At 36.4% G+C, this 24,477-nt stretch overlaps 2 protein-coding genes across 4 annotated transcripts in view; both read right to left on the bottom strand.

Annotated features, from left to right (window-relative positions):
* The window catches only part of GRIK2 (glutamate ionotropic receptor kainate type subunit 2), a 1,201,378-nt gene that overhangs the window by 1,147,658 nt on the left and 29,243 nt on the right, over nt 1-24,477 (bottom strand). The gene's annotated exons all lie outside the window — the stretch shown is intronic.
* LOC134739744 (large ribosomal subunit protein uL11-like) lies at nt 21,806-22,486 on the bottom strand. The gene has a single exon (XM_063666448.1). It carries the CDS (start codon nt 22,469-22,471, stop codon nt 21,845-21,847), a length of 627 nt encoding a protein of 208 aa, XP_063522518.1. The 5' UTR covers nt 22,472-22,486; the 3' UTR covers nt 21,806-21,844.

The raw sequence follows: 24,477 nt of genomic DNA, 5'->3' as shown, positions 1-24,477 counted from the left end.
AGCATTGGAGGATGGATGTAAAACATATATGGCTAAGTGAGGGTAGGCTAAGATTTTTATAAGAAAGACAATTAAAAGTTGTTTTGTCTAATCTTCTCATTGTGTAGATGGGCATCTGAGCCCTTGCTACTATTCTCATGTTTAAGAATATATTAGTTAACTAATGTATTAATTCAAATATTAATTCTAGTTAATATTGTCTATCCCCAAAATTCAAAATACTAACCACTCCTCAGAATATCACTGGGACCTGAGACACCTAATGCTTTCTTATTTGTTGTGGGGAAAAAAAGCAAGCAGGGATGCAAAGGAAACCTGCAGAATAATAAATGATGTTCACAAATGTGGCCCAAAATATGTTGGAATGAGACTCTGCTGGATTTATTGTTAGAAAGCAGCTCCCTTTCAAACTGTGCCTGAGTGATTTCTAATAATGTCACCAAGTACTCTTTTCCATGTGCTCTCATGTTCTAGCATCAGCTTCTTCCTCAGCCTGGCACTGTTACCTTTGTGCTAACAACCCTCTACCAATTGTCCTACCACTGACCATAACTGTCCTTATTCAGTGGCTGCTTCCAATACCACCATCTGGCCTCAGAAGAACAAATCCTGCCCATTCGTTGTCTGTCATAAAGATTAGATAGATACTTTTCTTTAATTCCCCATAGCACATCATCCCAGCTCTGTAGCTAAAGAGGAAATGGAAATTTGTAACATATCTTTATTGAAGGACCAGGGATAACAGAAAGGAAACATAAGGGAACTTACAATCACCCATCACCATCATTTCAGCATATCATACAAAAGTAGGGCCCATGAGTTTTCAACACACACACACAAAAGCTGCTAATTACACAACTGTGTTTGCACAACCACGTACTCTAAACAGCAAGTAAGAAGTCATTCTCTTTCCAAATGTCCAAATTCTTGCTTTCTCCAGGATGCACATTTCCTTCTCAATAATTAATCTAAACCTTATAATCTCTTTAAGCCTGAGATAAAAATGCTTTGCCCATCACCAAGTTGTACAATTTTGATTCATCTTGATATTTGTCATTTTGGCATTGTTAGAATATGTACATTTTCAACACTGAAGTATAGGTATTATATTGCAAATTATTATCTTGCATTTGTTTATTTCTCTGAATGCTGTCTCCACAGCTAGATAGATCACATTCCAAGGACACAAACTACTATTTATTTTGTTTTGCCCATAATACTTTGCATTAAACTGGACATAGAGTAGCCTTTTGATACTCAAAGATTTGAGTGAATTTGACTTATAGCAGTAGAATAATTTGAGATTTGAGATATGAAGGTAATGGTCTTCAAATATTTTTTCTCCTTTCTTTGGTGATTTAATTTAGATGCCTTAGCCCAAAATATAAGTACAAACATAAATCATCGTAAGCACTATCAGGAAACAATAAGGAATGGAATTCAGGATTAGAGAGTAAATAACTATGTACACATATGATTCGTTATTTGAATTTTACAATCCTGTGTTATTTTCTTCCTTTATGTAACTTGCTTCAGCTCTTAATGACAAAAATAGTCTTCGAAAATTCATTCTACTTTAATATCAGTCCAAGGAAACACTTGGATCAGTACTATCCTAAGCATATTAACCTGCTGACTAGGGACTATCTTAAAAAACAACAATCTAACATTCATTCGCTGGAACAAGGACAAATAGAACAGAAAAACTGTTCACCTCCAGACTCAGGCAATTAGTTTTAAGTATGTCTAGATGAGTGCTGCTACGAGAAGTAAATGCACTGAATAGTCACTATGAAAAAAGATAAATCGCAAAAGAAGCCAAGGTAAAAGTAAATATCCTAACAGAAAGCACTTGAAAATAAGTCCCCACTACTATTATTTGAAGGCTCAAAATATAAAGATCTATTAAATTTTATTTTTGAACTTTCATAACTGTCCCTCATGGTAACACTCCAGGGCAATTCAGATGGAAAATTTAAACTAAGATACATAGGTTGGATAGAAAGTACAAATGTTCACAAAACCCTAACCTAATTGAGCAAATGAATCTAGCATTCTTTTTTTAAAAAATAGTAATAAGCCTTCTGTTATGATTAGACAATGCATAATCTGAAGATAATCAGATATTTTAAGGATGTGGATATAGAACTACAACATGACAAATATTCTGAAGATAATGATGTTTATCTTTCTCTAGACTGACAGAAATTTCTTTTTTAAAAAAAAAATTTTATTTGTGTCATAAGAGTAATAGATACATATACACAGAAACAAATCTTTTTTTTTTTTTTTTTTTGAGACGAAGTCGCTATCTGTCGCCCAAGCTGGAGTGCAGTGGCGTGATCTCGGCTCACTGCAAGCTCCACCTCCCAGATTCACGCCATTCTCCTGCCTCAGCCTCCCGAGTAGCTGGGACTACAGGCGCCCGCCACCACGCCTGGCTAATTTTTTGTATTTTTTTAGTAGAGACGGGGTTTCACCATGTTAACCAGGATGGTCTCGATCTCCTAACCTCGTGATCCGCCCGCCATGGCCTCCCAAAGTGCGGGGATTATAGGCATGAGCCACCGCGCCCGGCCAGAAACAAATCTTTTGAAAGTATAGAAGAGTTTAATATGAAAAACAAGCCTTTCTTCTTGTCTCCCAAGCCCAATTTTACCCCTCATATATAACCATTTTATTATTACTATTTCCGGATTTAGTTCTTCTTGAGGTTATCTTTATGACTACAAACAATATGCTTAAATCTTTACACTTCTATTTATTTTATCAGCTGTCCTCTTTACCAGAAAACATAAAAAAATTAGTTCATTTCCTCTGACACTCTCTGCTCCCCATTCAATCTTTATTGCATTATTAGTTTGGTTAGATTACTGTCAAACTTCAAGTAATATGCATAAACATAATTTTAACTTGATTTTTAACTTTTCTGTTTTTTCAGGTTTTTTTAATTTTATTTTTTAAATTGACAAATAATTGTGCATATACATAAGGTACACAGTAGTGTTTTGATACATTATAATGTATAGTGATCAGGTCATGGTAAATAGCATATCCACCATCTCGAACTTATTTTTTTAAACTTTAAATAGCACTTTCTAACTCTTTACTACAAATATGAAAGAATTAGTTCTTCTGTACCTCATTCCACATCTCCTTCCTCCTTCCACCTCCCAATATCAGTCAGATACACTATTATTTCACTGCTGATGATTATAGAATTTGCATTTTATTCTCTAACAATGATTAGTTCTTTCATTTTTTGCCTATAGTTGATTCTGAAAACTGAAAGCTAATAGAAAGTATTCACATTATTATTCATTACAGAATCACACTGTATGATTGAATTTAAGGAAAAGGAAATCTAGCCTATAAAATTGAACCATGTGAATACAATATTCCAAGAGTGAGGGTCAATGACTTCTCACTATTTACTTGACCATCTCTCAAAGCCCTTGAATAGAAGGAAATAATTAAAGAAAGAATGAAGTTATATTTTCCAGAATTGTTTTAAATGTAAAATACTTTAGATTGAAAACGCCCAAAAAGTGCCAGCATAGAAATAAAGATAAAACCCACCCTGAGACACATTACAGTGGTATTTATGAATATACAAGATAAAGAGAACCTCTTTTGTTATTTAGAAGGAGAAAGAACAGATCACATACAAAAAAAATAGAATTACACTGATTTGACATTTTTCAATAGCAATAAAGCATACAATAGAGCAGTCTTCAAAATACTGAAGAACTTAAAATCTAGAAATTTTCATGGCCAGGCGCGGTGGCTCATGCCTATAATCCCAGCATTTTGGGAGGCTGAGGCGGGTGGATCACAAGGTCAGGAGATTGAGACCATCCTGGCTAACATGGTGAAACCCCGTCTCCACTGAAAATACAAAAAATTAGCCGGGTGTGGTGGCGGGCACCTGTAGTCCCGGCTACTCAGGAGGCTGAGGCAGGAGAATGGCGTGAACCTGGAGGCAGGGCTTGCAGTGAGCCACTGCACTCCAGCCTGGGCGACAGAGCAAGGCGCCATCGAAAAAAAAGAAAAAATCTAGAATTTTCCATATTGCTGTTAAAATGTGAAGACATAATAAAGTACTCTCAAATATGTAATATCTCAGAAGCTTTGCTGCTCTAGATTTTCTCTTGAATTCTCAATTATTACCATATAGCTGATACAAGGCAGACACCCAATAAACATACAATAAAGAAAGAAAGGAAAAATGGGAGGGAGAAAGGGAGTGAGAAAGGAAGGAAGAAAAGAAATCCTAAAGTAAATCCAGTATCAAGTTTCATGAAAACACAAAAACAGAGACACTATTTCATATGTGGTTAATAACACAGTATTTGCTATGCTAAGGCATACTTTGAAAACAATTTTGAATATTTGAGTAAGAAGAGAAACAAATTCAAAAAATGATGTACATGAAATATGAAGTAAGGTGAGCAAATATTTTGTTGCCTTTATAAAAATATCTGAAACTAATTATTTGGCCTTTAAAAAACCTATGCTATAATACTGAGGATATGATGCTAAGTGAAATAAGCTAGTTACAAAAAGACAAATGCTACATGATGTCACTTACATGAGGTATCAAAAGTACTCAAACTCTCAGAACTGAAAATAGAATGGTGGTCGCCAGGGGCTGAGCAGAGGAAGAGAAGGGGAGTTGTTGCTCAAAGGTATAGAGTTTTAGTTTTACAGGATAAAAAATGTTCTAGGCTGACTCTGGTCATACTGCCTATGGGTTAGCCCTGCTCTACAAGGAGCCATTAAAAAAAAGAAAAAAAAAAAAAAAACATGGTCTAGAGGCCTGTTGCACAACAGTGGGCATATAGTTAATGGTACTGTACTATATACTTAAAATGTTTATGATGGTAAATTTTGTTATGGGTTTTTTGCCACAATAAACAAAATACCTAAAACTAGACGTTACATCTCTGCAGTTAACTAGCAACATAAGATAGCTGCCTTTTAACTCCTCCTCAGGGAACACATGGTAACTATTAGGCTTTTAAAATACCTGCAACCTATTCTACTGTTTTCTGGGTTCCTGTTTCCTCAGTACTCTTCTTACTTCTATGGCTAGAGGCTTAAACTAAGCCAATCAGACCTCCGTTTTTAGTTTATTGACTGAATCATGCCTCACCCCTTCAAATTCATATGTTGAGGCCCTGACGTTAGTACCTCAGATATGACTATATTTAGAGATAGGGCCTTTAAGGGGTAATTGTTAAAATATGACTTTAGGATATGCAAATCCAATATGACTGGTGTTTTTACAAGAGAAAGAGAAACCAGGCATGTGCATGCACAATGGCTTTGTGAAGACACAGTGAGAAGGAAGCCATCTGCAAGGCAAGGAGAGAGGCCTCAGGAAAAATCACACTTCTCAACACCTCATTCTTGGACTTCTAGCCTCCAGAACTTAGAGAAAATTAATTTTGTCATTTAAGGCATCCATTCTGTGGTATTTTGTTATGGCAGCCCTAGTAAAGTAGTACACTGAGAAAAGTTATTTTGAATAAAGATACAAAAAAATCCAAGATGGTTGGTGTGGTGGTGCACTGTGAAGCAGTTCCATGAACGGCTCACATTTTGGGCAGAAAACAGAATATATATATATATATATAATTCAACGTCAAGAAACAGTTGGTCCAATTAAAAAACTCTAAATGAGGGTAAGGGAATATACTGATGGAGGATGAAGGCCCATTTTAGGGTAGTTAGAAAGGTAAATATTGAGAATTTTGTTCATTATATGCTTTTCTATAATGACTCAGGGAAAATATTTTCTGTGTCCATAAGAGATCCATGTACATTTATCGGCAACTGGTTTATTTTCACCACGTTAAAGCCATGACACTTGTAAATGTTCAGGTTACCTACATAATATTTGTAATTTACACTTAGAAACCAGAAAGAAAAGATAGGTTACCAATGAAGAAAAGAAAATTGGACAGATAGCTGATATCCTAACAGCAACAACAGAAGAGACAAAAGAAAGGGAAAAACTGTAATCACATTTTAAACCCGGTCCTAATACCAGGTATATCCCTGTTAAAGTGATAGTTACATTAGGTTACTGATGTTGAACATTTGAATCAGGATAATAGCTAACAAAAATACCATTTGTTTCCCTAGGAAATAGATTCTGAAAAAAGTACCATTTGTAATGTACCAACAATACATATACAATCTCTACTCTTCAAAACAATCCTAAAAGTAGGCATTATTATATCTATTTTATAAAACAGAACTAGAGACTCAGAGAAGTTAAATTATCTAAAACCACACAACTAATAAAAATCAGAGCTCAAACTCAGATCCACTGTTAGATTCCAAAGTCCATATTCTATATATTACAACACAGGTCTTCTAACTCTTCTTGCTCTAGATGTATGCTCGTCAAGAAAATGTTGTAGCCCTACTGGTACCCTGCCCCAGCCAACACACGTGCAGTCCGCAGTACTGCCATGTCTGCAGGCATGCATGAGTGAGCACAGATCCTGCTGACACTGCCCTGACGAAGCACTTTGGCCAGTGCCACCCATCGGAGAGTTGTGGTGAGTGGACCAGGAATACCTCAGCCCCTCCAGCACAGCAGGTTTCTAAACTTGAGGGGCCAGAGAACAAAGGCTTGGTACCAGGGGGCACCAGGGGTACTTCTGGGCTATGTGCTATAACTCTGGTGGGGGCTGGTACCAGGCCCCCCAGAGTTATAGCACATGGCCCAGCAGTGCTGAGCTGAGCCTTGGCCCATTAAAATCTTCCAGAAGTTAAGCCAATTGACTAAACCCACTTTATACCACAATCAAACCCAAGCGAATCAAATGAAGGGAATCAAAGAAGATAAAAGCAATAAAACCCATCTAAAGGACGGTGAATGCAAACACTGAAAGAACATCAGCCCACACAGATGAGAAAGAACCAGTGCAAGAACTCTGGCAACTCAAAATGCCAGAGTGTCCTCTTGCCTTCCAATGACTGCACTAGTTCCCCAGTGATGGTCTTAATCAGCCTGAAATGGCTGAAATGACAAACATAGAATTCAGAATATGGATAGGAATGAAGATCATTGAACTTCAGAAAGAAGTCAAAACCCAATCCAAGGAATCTAAGAAATACGATAAAATGATACAGGAGCTGAAAGACAAAATGGTCACTTTAAGAAACAACCAAACTGATCAAATAGAGCTGAAAAACAAACTTAAAGAATTTCAGAATACAATCACAAGTATTAACAACAGAATCAACCAAGCTCAGAAAGGAATCTCAGACCTTGAAGAACAATTCTCTGAAATAACTTATTCAGACAAAAAAAAAAAAAAGAAAAAAGAAGAAAGAAGAATAAATAAAGCCTCTGAGAAATGTAAGATTATGTAAAGAGACCAAATCAATGACTCATTGGCATCCCTAAAAGAGAGAGAAAGCAAGCAACTTGGCAAATATATTTGAAGATATCATCTATGAAAATTTCCCCAACCTCACTAGAGAGGAAACATTTTATTTCAGAAAATGCTGAGAACCTAAGATACTATACAAGATGACCATCTCCAAAACACATAGTAATCAAATTCTCCAAGATCAAAATGAAAGAAAAAATGTTAAATGCAGCTAGAGATAAGGGGCAGATCACCTAATAAAGCAACCCTATCAGGCTAACAATGAAATTTTCAGCAGAAACCTAAAAAGCCAGAAGACATTAGGGAGCCTATATTCAGCATTCTTAAAGAAATTCCAGCTAATATTTTTATAGCTAGCCAAACTAGCTTTATAAGCAAAAGAGAAATAAGATCCTTTTCAGATAAGCAAGGAATTTGTTACCACCAAACCTGCTTTACAAGAGGTCCTTGAGGGAGTGCAAAATATGGAAAGGAAAGACTGTTACTGGCCATCACAAAAATATGCTAAGTACATTGACTATTGACTCTATAAAGCACGTACACAATCAAGTCTGCATAATAACCAGCTAACAATACAATGAGTGGATCAAATATGTATACATTCATATGAACCTCGAATGTAAATGGAATAAATGCCCCAATTAAAAGGCATTGAGTCACAAGTTGGATGAAGAAGCAATACCTAATAGTATGCTGTCTTCAAGACACCCATTTCACATGCAGTGACACCCATAGCCTCAAAGTAAAGGTCTGGAGAAAAATTTACCAAGCAAATAGAAAACAGAAAAAAGCAGGGGTTGCTACTCTAATTTCAAACAAAACAGACTTTAAACCAACAATGATCAAAAAAGACAAAGAAAAGCATTACATGTTAGTAGAGGGTTCAATTCAACAAGAAGGCCTAACTATCTTAAATACATATGTGTCCAACACAGGAGCACCCAGATTCATAAAACAAGTTCTTAGAGACCTTCAAAGAGACTGAGACTCCCGCACAATAATGGTGAGAGATTTCAACAACCCACTGACAGAATTAGACAGATAATTGAGGTAGAAAACTAACAAAGATACTCAGGACCTTAACTTGACACTTAACCAAATGAACCTAACAGAGACCAACAGAAATCACCACCCCAAAAAAACAGAATATACATTATTCTTATCGGCACATGGCACATACTTTAAAACTGACCACACCATTGGTCATAAAACAATTTGGAGCAAATCAAAAATAAGCAAAATCCTACCAACCACACTTTTGGACCACAGCAAAATAAAAATTGAAATCAGTACCAAGATCACCCAACTAGGCATTAAGGGAACATACCTCAAAATAATAAGAGCCATATATGACAAACCCACAGCCAACATCATATTGAAACTGGAACCTTTCCTTACACCATAAACGAAAATCAACTCAAGATGGTTAAAGACTTAAGTGTAAAACCTAAAACTATAAAAACCCTGAAAGATAACCTAGGCAATATTATCTAGATGTAGGCCCTGGAAAGATTTCACGATGAAGACACCAAAAGCAATTGCAACAAAAACCAAAATTGACAAATGGGATGTAATTCAACCAAAGAGTTTCTGCTAAAAAAATAATGTATTATCAGAGTACACAGACAACCTAAAGAATGGAAGAAAATATTTGCAAACTATACATCTAACAAAGGTCTAATATCCAGAATCTATAAGGAACTTAAACTAACCAGTAAATGCCAACCAAAATCCCATTAAAAAGTCGGCAAAGGACATGAACAGATACTTTTCAAAAGAAGACATACATGTGGCCAACAAGCATATGAAATAATGTTCATTATCACTAATCATTACAGAAATGAAAATCAAAACCACAGTTAGACACCATCTCACACCAGTCAGAATGGCTATTACTAAAAAGTCAAAAAAATAACAGATGCTGGCGAAGTTGCAGAGAAAAGAGAATGTTCATACACTGTTGGTTAGGGTGTAAATTAGTTTAGTCATTGTGAAAAGCAGTGTGGCAATTCTTTAAAAAACTTAAAACAGAAATACCATTCAACCCAGCAATCCCTTTATTGGATATATGCCCAGAGGAATATCAATCATTCTACCATAAAGACACATGCACGTGTATGTTCCTCACAGCACTATTCACAATGGCAGAGACATGGAATCAACCTAAATGCACAACAATTGGTGGTACATATGCACCATGGGATACTACACAACAATGAGATCTTGTCCTTTGGAGCCATGTGGATGAAGCTGATGGCCATTATCCTAAGTGAACTAATGCAGGAACAGAAAACCAAATATCACAAGTTCTCACTTATAAGTGGGAGCTAAACATTGAGTACACATGGACACAAAGAAGGGAACAATAGATACCAGGACCTACTTGAGGGTACGCGGTGGAAGGAGGGTAAGGATTGAGAAACTACCTATTGAATACTACACTTGCTACTTGGGTAATGAAATAATCTGTACACCAAATCCCAATGACATGCAATGTACCTGTATAACAAACCTGCACATGGCCTTTTGCACCTAAAATAAAAGTTTTTAAAAAGTAGAAAAAAAGAAAACTTTGTATTATAATCCTAATTTCCATATAAATTTTGTTTTTAGGAAATAAAATTGTATACTCTTTTTTATATAGTTTCTAAAAGATATATTTGAAATATTAGGAAATTTACATGAATTTTATTTACACAAATATTTAGAAGCATGCCTATGATTTTAAAAATTGTACTTGTCACTAACATATGCATTTTATAAAACCTAATTTTGTCTAATTATATGAGTAAAATACCATCTTTAATATATAAAGTACTAATCTGTCATCAGAAGGACATAAACATTGAAATTGTTTTAGTACAGATGAAATGTTAGTACTACTCTACCTTTCTTTCTTGATTTTCTTTGTACCTCTTCCATCCTTCCAATTGCAAAATAATTAGTTGTGATTAAGTGTTTAACACCCGGAATATTCTGACCCACAAAAAAAAAAAAAATCAAATTCATGTCCTTGGCCTCTTTAGAGCAGTTTCACTAATCATCATTATCCTAATTTACTTTAAAAAATTATAAGAGTAATTATTGTCTGTAGAGTTCTTTTAGCAATTAATCATGTACTGCTTTGTGACATACCTATTGTTCTCTTGAGCTGTTATTTAACTATTTTGATATTTATTTTATGCTATAATTCATCTTATATATTATCACAAAATTATCTTCCTAAAGCACAGATATTATTATATCATTGCACTACTCAAAAACTGTGAAAGGCACATTCTCATAACCCCCTCTGGCTTCAAGCTCCTTGCTTCCACTGAATGGTGCATTGTAGAGATCATCATACTGTTCCACTGCACTCTCTATTCTCCCTCTCAGGGACCTTGCAGTGACAGAATGGTAGACTTCCAAAGATGTCCATACGCTATGCCCCAAAACCTGTGTATATTGCCTTCCATGTCAAAGGGGCCTTTGCATATGTGCTTAGGAATCTTCAGATGGAAAAATTATTCTGGATTACTTAGTTGGGCCATATAAGAGTACTCACACCACATAAGAGTACTTATAAGGGAAAGAGGGAAGCAGGAGAGCCAGAATCAGAAAAGGTGATGATAGAAGCAGGGGTCAGACAGGGAGATGATTTGAAGAGGTTATGCTGCTAGCTTTGAAGATGGAGGAAGGAACCACAAACCAGAGAATATGGGAAACCTCTAGAACCTGGAAAAGACAGAAATAGATTCTCCCATAGAGCCTCCAGAAGGAACTAGCCCTGCTGGCACCTTGACTTTAGCCCCATAGGACCCATTTTCAGACTTCTGACCTCCAGAAATGAAAGATAATATGCTTGTAGCTGGGTGCTGTGGTGCATGCCTGTAGTCCCAGATACTCAGGAGGCTGAGGCAGAATTGCTTGTGTCCCGGAGTTCCAGTTCAGCCTGGGTAACATATCAAGACCACAACTCGAAAAAAAAAGAAAAGAGACAAGAAAAAGAAAAGTAAAGAAAAGAGAAGAGAAGAGAAAAGAAGAAATGCTATAACATGAATTTAACATGTAAGAAAGTGTTACTTTGTCCTTTTGCTGAAGGTTCTTGTGGTTGCTTTTGAATCTTCTGTCAGAAAGACGTCAATGGGTCTAAACTTAGTAGGACATGATTTTTATTTGCTCTTCTTTAATGATGATAGTTTACAAAGAACTACATGCAACTGCACCAAATATTCTCTGTGACCTATTGTATGTATTTTCAAAATGTTTGTCCATAATTTTTTTTCTCTGTTTTCTTTGTTTTTCTCACAATCTGAAATGAGCAGAAGTCTTTGAATTAGAATTACGACCATAGCCTAGGTTTTCAGCGGAAGAGATATACCAGAGACCAAGAGGTCACATTAGATTGTACCAACCAACAGGTCTAGGAATACAGACAACTAGAAAGCCAGCAACAAAGTCAGTGGTCAAAAATCAAGCAGAAATCTTGACAAAGGAATACCAGAAATATTACGGAATGCTATTATTAATCCAATTACTTGTCCCTGTCTCCTAACTTCTCAGAAAGTTAAGAGAAAGATCATTGAATGTAGTCAGTATGAGAAAGGTCTAGGCCGTCTGGAGTTTTTCTTATCTTTCGTACTGAGAAAAAAAGTGGATAATTGGCTTGACAAGAAGAAACCAAAAGTGTGATATTAAATGCCAAATAAAAAATTTACTTCATGTCATGCTTGAATCCAAAATTTAAAAAACTGGCACATAGCCATAATCTGCATTTGATTTTATGTTACCTGAGTGAGAGCACTCTATATCCAGAAAATAATGTTTCTGGTGTTTGATGTTAGCATGCCCCATTCAGAACAAAGTTTTATTTTTAAGATTTAAAGATTGTTGGCTATTTAAAAAGTAAAAAATCAACAGATGCTGGCGAGGTTGCAGAGAAACACTTATACATTGCTGATGGAAGTGTAAATTAGTTCAGCCACTGTGGAAAGCAGTATGGCGATTCCTCAAAGACCCAAAAGCAGAACTATCATTTGACCCAGCAATCCCATGACTGCGTATATAGCCAGAGAAATATAAATCATTCCACCATAAAGACATATTCACATGAATGTTCTTTGCAGCACTATTCACAATAGCAAAAACATAGAATCAACCTAAATGCCCATCAATGACAGACTGGAGAAAGAAAATGTGGTACACATACACTATGGAATATTATGCAGCCATAAAACAGAATGAGATCATGTCTTTTGCAGGAACATGGATGAAGCTGGAGGCCATTAACCTTAGCAAACTATTGCAGGAACAGAAAACCAAATACGACATGTTCTCACTTATAAGTGGGAGGTGAATGATAAGAACTTACGAACACAAAGAAGGAAACAACAGATACTGGGGTCTACTTGACAGTGAAGGGTGGGAGGAGGGAGAGGAGCAGAAAAGATAACTGTTGTGTACTGGACTTAATGCCTGGGTTATGAAATAATCTGTACAACAAACCCCCATGACACGAGTTTACCTACAACTATTGTGTACTGGACTTAATACCCAGGTTAGGTTATGAAATAATCTATACAACAAACCCCAATGACACATGTTTACCTATGTAACAAACCTTCACATGTACCCCCAAACCTAAAATAAAAGTTAAAAAAAAGATTGGAATAGTTGAAGCATGATTAATAGTGATTAATCATATAATCAAAATTCAAAAGACAGAGGTTATATTTGATTATTTACTTACAATCCCATAGCTCAAGTAAATAGTCAACTGTGACTTAAAAAAATTATTTATTTCCAACTGACGTCTACCACTGAAGGCTTAAATTTCTGATAATGGGTATTGCTCTTTTAAAGTCCTCGCCTGAAAAAGTGGTAAATCGCCCCACAAACTCCTTAAACATAAGCTCAGAGGCCACAATATAGAAACATAGGATTATTATTTTTTAAAAAAAGAAAAGCCAATAACACCACATAAAATTCAATAGAAAAGTGACAGTAGTCAAAATTCTGTCAAATGAACAAACCTCAATTTCACATATTTTTTAATGGAAGTATATTTCATGGTAAAGGCCCGGTCTCAGTTACATGGCTCTCCACTGGCATTCTCCCTCTAACCTTCTGTGGGCATAAGCTGCTCTGAAAAGATGTTTTATTTTATTTGTCTTGTACTAGGTCTTTATCTCCTATCTCCTGTAGCTTCCTCTGCTTTAGAAGGAGATATCACCAAGTGTAATCTCAAGTGTATTACTGAGAAGCATTCCACTGAAATATCTTCCATAATTTGTTTATCCATTCGCCTTTTAATAGACATATGAGTGGTTTCTAGGTCTTATCTATTACAAATAACACTACTGTAAACATTTGTGTCCCTGTATTTGTGTGGACACTTGCTTTTCTTTTTTTAAGAGATGAGGTCTCCCTATGTTGCCCAGGCTAGAGGGCAGTGGCCATTCACAGGCACAATCATACAACACTACCGAACTCCATGGCTCAAGTGATTCCCCCACTTCAGCCTCCCAGGTAGCTAGGACTACAGGCTTGCACCACCGTGCTTGGCTATTTCTCTTGAGTGAATAGCTAGAAATGAAATTGTTGGATCACATGAAGGATGTATGTTCAGCTTCTTAAGAATCTGTCAAACTACTGTCAAAAGTGGTTATACCATGTTATATTCCCATCAACAGTGTATATGAGTTCTGTTACCTAAACATCTTTGCCAAAATCAGTCTTTTTAAATTTTAGCCATTCCAGTAGGTGTGTAATGGAATCACATTGTGAATTTAATTTGTGCATCCCTTATTACTAATGATGTTGAGCATTTTTCATGTGCTTATTGGCCATTTGAATATCTTCTTTAGTGAAGTGTCTTTTCAAATGTTTTTGCTCATTTCTGGGAATTGTTTTTTTATTGTTAAGTTTTGAAAGATTTTTATATATTCTGGCAAAGAGTCATGTATCAAATACATGATTTGAAAATATTGTCTACCCAATTCATGTCTTTCATTTTCCAAGCAGCTTCCTCTGCAGAGCAAACGTTGTTAATTTTGATGAAGTCCAATTTATCAATTTATGTTAATGAGTGGTGATTTTGGTGTCATATCCAAGAAAGTATTATGTAACCCAGTGTTATCTCCTACATTTTTCTGTGCCTATTTAGATGAATCATGTAATTTTTCTTTTTAGTTTGTTAATGTGGTAAATTACATCAATTGTTTTTCAAATGTTTACTCAATCTTGCATTCCTGGAATAAACCTCACCTAGTCATTCTGTATTATCTTTTTTACATAGTTTTTATTAGATTTGCAAAAAAAAAAGTTTTGTTTAACAATTGCTATGTATGATTATAAGAAATAGTGATCTGTAGTTTTATTTCCTTGTAATATATTTTTTTTTGTCTTTTTAATTAAGACAGGGGCTCACTCTGTCACCCAGAGTGCAGTTGCACAATCGTGGCTCAGCTCACTGCAACTCGACCTCCCGAGCTTGGGTGATCTTTCCATTGTCAGCCTACATGCGCATGCCACCACACCCAAATTTTTGTATTTTTTGTAGAGATGGGATTTTGCCATGTTGCCCAGGCTGGTCTCAAATTCTGGGACTCAAGCCATCTACCCACCTTAACCTCCCAAAGAGGCTTCCTAATTTATTCTGTAAGGCTAAAAAGTACTCTTATTCCTAAACAACAACAACCAAAAAAAGGTATTAATACCCAAAGTATTCATATACACAAACAAAAATTAAATATCTTTTTCTTTGTTTGACTATAAGAGTACTTTTGGTCTCATAGAATGAGTTAGGAAGTATCCCCCATTTTCAATTTTCTGGAAGAGTTTGTGGGGAATTGATATTATTTCTTCCTTGAATGTTTGTTGATATTCACCAATGAAACCAGCTGGAACTGAAGTTTTCATTGTAGTAAGGTTGTTCACTACAAATTCCATGTCTTTCATAGAGATAGGGCTATTCAGTTCATTTCTTCTTTAATGAGCTTGGTGGTCTGTGTCTTTGAAGGAATTTGTTCATTTGATCTGAGTTGTCTAATTTATTGGCATAATGTTCATAATTGTTAAGTCAGAAACTGTCAAAGGTCAGAGATCTTATCCTGCTTGCAAGCCAGTAAGTTAGCCTGCCACAGTTTTATAGATATATAGATTTAGCTATCTTGACAGGAGAAAAAATGTTTTTCGGATAAGACAAATAAGTTATTATTTACAGCAAAAACAGCCAGAGCAGCTTCTTTCCAGAAAGAAACAAGCTTTCTGGAACAACTTCCCCAGCTCCAGTCTCCATGGGCCAACATGATTGAGAGTGAGATATTACTTGTGCATGTAACAGAAATGCATCCAAGGAGAGGAATTCTAAACTTATGAGGTTCAGAGCTTATATGGGGACTGCTGTATATATGCCTATTTTCATTTCCAGAGAGAAAAAGAGAGAGTATGTTTTATTCTGAAATGTAAACAAATCCTCTCCAGGAAAGAAGGGGAAGATCTTTATCTTTATTATTTTGGAATGTAAGCAAATGTCTCCAGAGGAGACAAATCTCTAAATTTCTAGCTTTCAAGTCCTTTGCTATTCAGACATTATCCCTTGCTTTGAAGATATGAATCATAAAGAAATGTGAAAATGTTCATGGAGAATTGTCTGCCAACATCAAATACCATACATCCTATTATAAACACAACAAACTCCTGTCCTTAGGGGAGGTCACTCAAAAATCCATCTGGCTACTACATCAAGAGGCAATGTCATAAGACCACTATTATCTAGAGGATGTCCAGGACCCTGTAATTTGAGTAGAGGAATCTGATTCAAATATATACGTTCATTCCATCTTGTGGCCATGCAACCCCTAGGGCCCCATTATCTCTACAATCTAGGATGAGGTTCCACATCCAGTTTCCAATCAGAAGAAGAAAAAGAATTTCGGAAAGGCCTAGCTTCTCTCTTAAAGGACTGTGGTAGGCAGCCTCCAAGATGCACCCCCACCACCAGTGAATTCCACCTCTGGGTATCCACACTTCTTCTGTAGTACTCTCCCACATTGAAAGGAGTTGACCTGTATAGCCAATCTGATATTGTGGCAATGACCACATACAACTTTTGAGGCCAGGTCACAAAAGATACTGCAGCTTCTGCCTTCCTCTCTTGGGTCACTTGCTATGGGCAAAGACAGCTGTCATGTTATGAAGACACTCAGGTAGTCTTTTCAGGAGATGCATGTGGAGAAAAAAAAAACTGAGGTATCCTGCCAAAGGCCACATAAATAAGTCATTTTGGAAGTGAAACCTCAAGTCCCAGCAAAGCCTTCAGATGACTGCAGCCCCATTGCCATCTTGACTACAGCCAAGACCGTGATCTAGAACCATTCAGCAAAGCCAATTCTGAATTTGCAACTCCATAGAAACTGTATGAAATAATGTTTATTGTAATTTAGGCTATCATTTGTATAGTAAGAGATAACTAATATAATGGTATTCATTACTTCCATTCACATTTCACTAGTAAAAATTTACTTGGACCACATATGACCGAGAGAGTGTAAGAAATGTAGGCTAGCCATATACCCAGTAAGAAAAGGAGAAAAGCTTTTGGTGGACAGCTGGTATTATCTGCAAAACACATTCTAATATCTGGACATTAGCTAACCTGTGCCTCAGTTTCTCCTTTATTTTAGGTTCAGGGGTACACGTGAAGGTTTATTACATAGGTAAACTTACACCACAGAGGTTTGATGTATAGATTATTGAATCACCTAGGTATTAAGCCCATATACAATAGTTATCTTTTCTGCTCCTCTCCCTCCTCCTACCCTCCACTCTCAAGTAGACCCCCTCCTCCTACCCTCCACTCTCAAGAAAGTTGTTTCTTTATTTGTGTTTATAAGTTCTTATCATTTAGCTCCCGCTTATAAGTGAGAACATGTGGTATTTGGTTTTCTGTTCTTGCATCAGTTTGCTAAGGATAATAGCCTCCAGCTCCATCCATGTTCCTGCAAAAGACTTGCTCTCATTCTTTTTTATGGCTGCATAGTTTTCCATGGTGTATGTATACTACAAGTTCTTTATGCAGTCTACCACTGATAGGCATTTAGGTTGATTTCATGTCTTTTCTATTGTGAACAATGCCGCAATGAACATTCATGTGGATGTGTTTTTATGGTCTAATGATTTATATTCCTCTGGGTATATGCCTAGGAATGGGATCAAATTGTGGTTCTGCTTTTAGGTCTTTGAGGAATCACCATACTGTTTTCCACAATAGCTGAACTAATTTATACTCCCACCTGCAGTGTATAAATGTTCCCTTCTCCACAACCTTGCCAGCATCTGTTATGTTTTTGACTTAATAATATCAATTCTGACTGATGTGAGATGGAATCTCATTGTAGTTTTGATTTACATTTCTCTAATGATAAGTCATATTGAGCTTTTTTTCATATGCTTGTTGGTCACCTGTATGTCTGTTTGGAGAAGTGTCTGTTCATGTTCTTTACCCACTTTTTAATGGGGTTGTTTGTTTTTCTCTTGTAAATTTGTTTAAGTTCCTTAGAGATGCTGGATATTAGATGGCTGTCAGGTGTATAGTTTGCAAATATTTTCTCCTGTTCTGTAGGTTGTTTATTCTGTGGACAGTTTCTTTTGCTGCGCAGAAGTGCTTAGGTTTAATTAGATCCCACGTGCCAATTTTTGCTTGTTGTTGCAATTGTTTTTGGTGTCTTTGTCAAGAAATCATTGTCCATTCCCATGTGCAAGATGGTATTGCACAGGTTGTCAGAAAGCCTAAATTTTAGTGATGATTAGCCATTTCTGCATAGCTGACTTGTGTTAAATCCCCACACTTGAACCATAGAATAGAGGCCAGGAAGCAGAATTAAATTCTATTAGTATGATGGTCATGATGGTACACAAATGGATGGGGATAGCAGTCCTCAGAAGATTTGTGTGGTGGGGTACTCAGTAGACAGTTTCATAGATGTGCACTTCATTGCTCAATAAATATCTGTAGAATAAATAAATAATTAAATTAAACTTCCCTACAAAGGAAAGTCTACAACATAAAACTGTTAATGGGCATGAGACAGATCTGTATGTCATGACATGAAAAGAAGTCTGTGCTATACTGTTAAGTGATAAATACAGATTATAGAATAGTCTGAATAAAATGATCCCATTTATAAAACAAAACAAATGAATATGAATAAATATATTTTCATGAAAACATCTTGAAAAATGTTCAAACTGTTAACAATGGTTGCCTCTGAGAACATTCACCTTCTCTTTATATTAATACAGTTTTGCTATTTGAGTTTTTACTGTCTATTTTATATACACTGCATTATTTAAATTGTTTAGAATAAATAGCTATTACTTTTATAGGGATATGTAGTAATAAAAAGCAATAAAATTAAATATACTTTAAGAAAAAAACTCTCTTTAAAATGCTTCACAAATTCTTTTTCCTCCAGTGCATACTACTTCCTTAGTTCAGGTCTTTGTCATTTATAACCTAGACCAGAATTCAGCAAACTTTTCATGTAAAGGGTCATATCATAAATATGTTATGCAACTCTTTCACAGCTACTCAATTCTACTGTTGCAGCTTGAAAGCATTTGTGGGTAATACCTAAACTAATGTGTGTGTCTGTGTTCAATAAAACCTTATATAATGAAACAGGTGATGGGCCAGCCCCTCGGCCATTGTTTTTTGACCCCTCAATTAGATGATTGAAGTCCCCCAATTCAGCCTCCAATCCTTTTCCACTCACTCTCATGTATCTTACGCTTTTCCTACATATGTCATGTAATTTCTTTCCACCCTATGTTTTTGCTTGTCTTAATGGTTTAGAAAATTCCTAGATATTTGGTGACTTCAAGATTATTTTTAAGACCCTGAATAGATTTCATACCCAAATAAGTAAAATGGACTGCACTTTGTTCAGTGCTTCCACAGTCTTTGTACATATCTTGATTAGCACCTTGTAATGATTTCCATATGTGGCTCCCATTTAGACATGGGGACTGAGACTACACCTTTGAATTCCTGGATCCTATAACAAGACAGGGCAAAGAGTGGGCTTTCAGAAATGTTTGCTGAGTGAACAGAGAAGTATCTCTTTGGCTTCTTAGGCTTTCAAATTAGGTGCAGAAAATTGCTTCTCCTGGCAGTTTTCCTTTTCCTTTCTTGATCAGAACAATCAATACCTGGAAGTTGGATCTTTCTCTCTTACTTTCCACATTTCTGCATGATTTAATGCCTACAGCAAATAAGATCATATAGCTAATATCAAATTTTTGAATCTCATTTGTCATCTGATCCAAAGCAATGCTTTAAGCAGCATTTACAAGTAAAGACATTCAGGATATAGTTCACTTTTGCTCTCTGGTCCCATTTATAAGGATTTCCTCATAAGCCCAGGTTTACTACAACACGGTTTACTAGATGATGAGCTACTTGACTATAGGGACTTTATATTTTAAAAACTGAGAAATATTTAGTGCATAAGTGAATGAGTCACTAGGTTACAACCCGAAAACACAAAATATGTTCCATCTATGCTTGGGACTATTTCACAGGTTTCGTATATAGGAGACATTTTATATAAAATAATCAATTACCTTATATTAAAAAAACAGTGATTATGGGCCCACTATATGTTATATACCTTCTTTTATATTACTCAATTTAATTCTCCCTCAGACCTTTAGATGGCTATTGTCATTAATTTGCTAATGAGGGAACTGAGGCTCAGAGATGTTAAATAGCTTGTCCAGTGTCATAGTAAACAAGGGGATATATGCTGGGCACAATGGCTCATACCTGTAATTCCAACACTTTGGGAGGCTGAGGTGAGTGGGTTACTTTAGCCCAGGAGTTCAAGGTCAGCCTGGGCAACAGGTGAGACCTTGTCTCTATAAAAAATAAGAAATTAGCCAGGTGTCGTGGTGTGTTCCTGTAGTCCCAGCCACTTGGGAGGCTGAGGTGGGATGACTGCCTGAGTCCATGAGTTTGAGGTTGCAGTGAGCTGTGATTGTGCCACTGTACTGCAACCTGTGCAACAGAACAAGACTTTGTCTCAAAAACAAACAAATAAAAAACCACGAGGGGATATACCTAGGTCTCTAACTTTGTTCGTTAGATTGTAAGTCCTGTAGTCTTTTCTCATATGTAGCTTGCTTTCATCTTCCTTTGATTCTTGTATATAATTTATAATTAGTTATTGAACTATCCTATCAAGTCCTGGAGCTTTTGCACCTGACTTTCTGCTAAACAATATGGTTAATATATCAAGCCATTGTTAAAAGAGGTTCAAAAATTTCCATACTGAACATTTTAAAAATATTTAGAATAGTCAATTAAAAGTTTTAAGTACTACTATTTACAGAGTTTTGTTGGGTGGTCCCTGGATTTTGACCACCAGTCAGATGGACCAAACTGAGATGACCTAGGTCTGAACTGAATAAATATCCATCCATAGGCAAGGCAAATGAGTGGACTAGACCTGTGCAGCCCAGACATGGTCAGCAAAGGTCAATGTCAGTTACAATATGAGGAAAATTCAACAGTAGGTGAGATCTCCAGTAGATGTACAAAACATAGCAATAGAAGGACCAGAGGTATACTCATCATTCAAAAGATCCAGAAGCTGATAACTGAAAACCCTCATGGGGTAAGGACTGAATGGTGAACAAACAAACAAGCAAACAAAAAAGAAGCTAAGCTCCATAAGAGGCAGAATACTCTGTCTTAGATGCAAGGCAGAGACTCAGGCACAGGGAAACCAGACAATATGTCACAGACAAGAACTGGGATGCAAAGTCAAAGTGATACTAGCTAATTCATGACTTAGGTCCCTCCCATTCTCTCCGCCCAAAGAGCAAAATGTTCCAAGCAGTCATACAGGTCAGAATCTCTCAGAGACATATACAATCCTCCAGCTATGAAGAGACAGGAAAAACAAGCAGAGATTATAATACCCATCTGTATAAATTTCCCTTCCAGTGTGTCCATTTTCTTACACACGTCTCTCTATCTCATCTCTCTCCTGCCTGCCTCTCCTTTTTCCTTGCTCCTTAATATTCAAAGTATTTACATAACCTAAGTATACTTTGAGATACTGTTCTTAATTATTAAATAATGTTTATTTTTATTTTTTTAAAAATAATTGAATGGTTTATATTTCACTATGAAAAGAACATAAATTCAATTTATTTTGTTGCTTTGGTTCAATAGCCCTCTATAGAATTCCTTACTCTGCCTTATTATTTTTAATAATAAAATAAAACTGCTTTATTTTATTCACTAAACTAACAATTAAAATTAATCCAAATCACACAAATTGAATTTTTTTTTTTTTTTTTTTTTTTTTTTTTTTTTTTTTTTTTTTTTTTTTTTTTACCAGTTGTCAAATGATCCTTTATTGAAATATTTTCCTTTGTGCTTAACTGGCTGGGCATTCCACAGCACCACTATTGATGTCATCTATGATGTCATGAGGGTGGCGGCCATCAACATTACAGCCCACAGACTGGGCAGTCCCCAGGATCTCTTTAATGGTTCCAGAGAGTTCTCTGGCTAAGGATCGGTGCCGCATCTGTCGAGCAATGTTGACGATCTCATCAAAAGTGATATTCCCACTGTGTTTAATGTTTTTCTGTTTCTTTCTGTCTCTTGGTGGTTCCTTGAGGGCTTTGATGATCAGGGCAGAGGCAGAAGGCACCACCTCAATCTGGGCCTGTCTGTTCTGAATGGTCAGTTTCACTGTAATCCTCAGGCCCTTCCAGTCACCTGTTGCCTTGGCAATGTCATCACCAACCTTTTTTGGAGACAGACCCAGGGGGCCGATCTTGGGGGCCAGGGCAGAAGTGGCACCGACTGAACAACACCGACAGGCAGAAGTGGCAGAAGTGGCACCGACTGAACAACACCGACAGTTGTTCAGTGGCACCGACAGTTTCGGTTGCACCGAAACTGAACAACCTACTCCTGAATGACTACTGGGTAAATAATGAAATGAAGGCAGAAATAAAGATGTTCTTTGAAACCAAAGAGAACAAAGACACAACATACCAGAATCTCTGAGACACATTCAAAGCAGTGTGTAGAGGGAAATTTATAGCACTAAATGCCCACAAGAGAAAGCAGGAAAGATCTAAAATTGACACCCTAACATCACAATTAAAAGAACTAGAGAAGCAAGAGCAAACAAATTCAAAAGTTAGCAGAAGGCAAGAAATAACTAAGATTAGAGCAGAACTGAAGGAGACAGAGACATAAAAAACCCTTCAAAAAATCAATGAATCCAGGAGCTGATTTTTTGAAAAGATCAACAAAATAGACTGCTAGCAAGACTAATAAAGAAGAAAAGAGAGAAGACTCAAATAGATGCAATAAAAAATGATAAAGGGGATATCACCACTGATCCCAAAGTAATACAAACTACCATCAGAGAATATTATAAACACCTCTATGCAAATAAACTAGAAAATCTAGAAGAAATCAATAAATTCCTGGACACATACAACCTTCCAAGACTAAACCAGGAAGAAGTTGAAACTCTGAATACACCAATAACAGGTTCTGAAATTGAGGCAATAATTAATAGCCTACCAACCAAAAAAGGTCCAGGACCAGACAGATTCACAGCTAAATTCTACCAGAGCTACAAAGAAGAGCTGGTACCTTTCCTTCTGAAAGTATTCCAATCAATAGAAAAAGAGGGAATCCTCCCTAACTCAGTTTATTTAGCCAGCATCATCCTGATACCAAAGCCTAGTAGAGACATAACAAAAAAATGCAATTCTAGGACAATATCCCTGATGAATATCAATGCAAAAATCCTCAATAAAATACTGGCAAACTGAATCTGGCAGCACATCAAAAAGCTTTTCCACCATGATCAAGTCGGCTTCATCCCTGGGATGCAAGGCTGATTCAACATATGCAAATCAATAAACGTAATCCACTACATAAACAGAACCAACAAGAAAAACCACATGATAATCTCAAAGATGCAGAAAAGGCCATCAACAAAATTCAACAGCACTTCATGCTAAAAACTCTCAATAAACTAGGTATTAATGGAACGTATCTCAAAATAGTAAGAGCTATTTATGACAAACCCACAGCCAATATCATACTGAATGGGCAAAAACTGGAAGCATTCCCTTTGAAAACTGGCACAAGACAAGGATGCCCTCTCTCACCACTCCTATTCAACAGTGTTGGAAGTTCTGGCTACGGCAATCAGGCAACAGAAAGAAATAAAGGCATTCAGTTAGGAAAAGAGGAAGTCAAATTGTCTCTGTTTGCAGATGACATGATTGTATATTTAGAAAACCTCATTGTCTCAGCCCAAAATCTCAACCTGATAAGCAACTTCAGCAAAGTCTTAGGATACAAAATCAATGTGCAAAACTCACAAGCATTCCTATACACCAAGAATAGACAAAAAGAGCCCATATAGCCAAGACAATCTTAAGTGAAAAGAACAAAGCTGGAGGCATTATGCTACCTGACTTCAAACTATGCTACAAGGCTACAGTAACCAAAACAGCATGGTACTGGTACTGGTACCAAAACAGATATATAGACCAATGGAACAGAACAGAGGCCTCAGAAGTAACACCACACACCTACAACCATCTGATCTTTGGCAAACCTGACAAAAACAAGCAATGGGAAAAGGATTCCCTATTTAATAAATGGTGCTGGGAAAACTGACTAGCCATATGTAGAAAGCTGAAACTGGATCCCTTCCTTACACTGTATACAAAAAGTAATTCAAGATAAATTAAAGACTTAAATGTAAGACCTAACACCATAAAAACCCTAGAAGAAAACCTAGGCATACCATTCAGGACACAGGCATGGGCAAAGACTTCATGACTAAAACACCAAAAACAATGGCAACAAAAGCCAAAATAGACAAATGGGATCTAATTAAACTAAAGAGCTTCTGCACAGCAAAAGAAACTATCATCAGAGTGAACAGGTAACCTACAGAATGGGAAAAAAATTTTGCAATCTACCCATCTGACAAAGGGCTAATATCCAGAATCTAAAAGGAACTTA

The sequence above is a fragment of the Pongo pygmaeus genome, chromosome 5, assembly GCF_028885625.2.
Source record: "Pongo pygmaeus isolate AG05252 chromosome 5, NHGRI_mPonPyg2-v2.0_pri, whole genome shotgun sequence".
NCBI classification, from domain to species: domain Eukaryota; kingdom Metazoa; phylum Chordata; class Mammalia; order Primates; family Hominidae; genus Pongo; species Pongo pygmaeus.
The sequence above is the reverse complement of the archived record's forward strand: the minus strand, read 5'-3'. Positions and strand labels throughout refer to the sequence as shown.

Coding starts and splice junctions, on each gene's coding strand:
- LOC134739744 (XM_063666448.1), bottom strand. CDS start 22,471: ATGTTGTGTCTTTGTTCTCTTTGGTTTCAAAGAACATCTTTATTTCTG.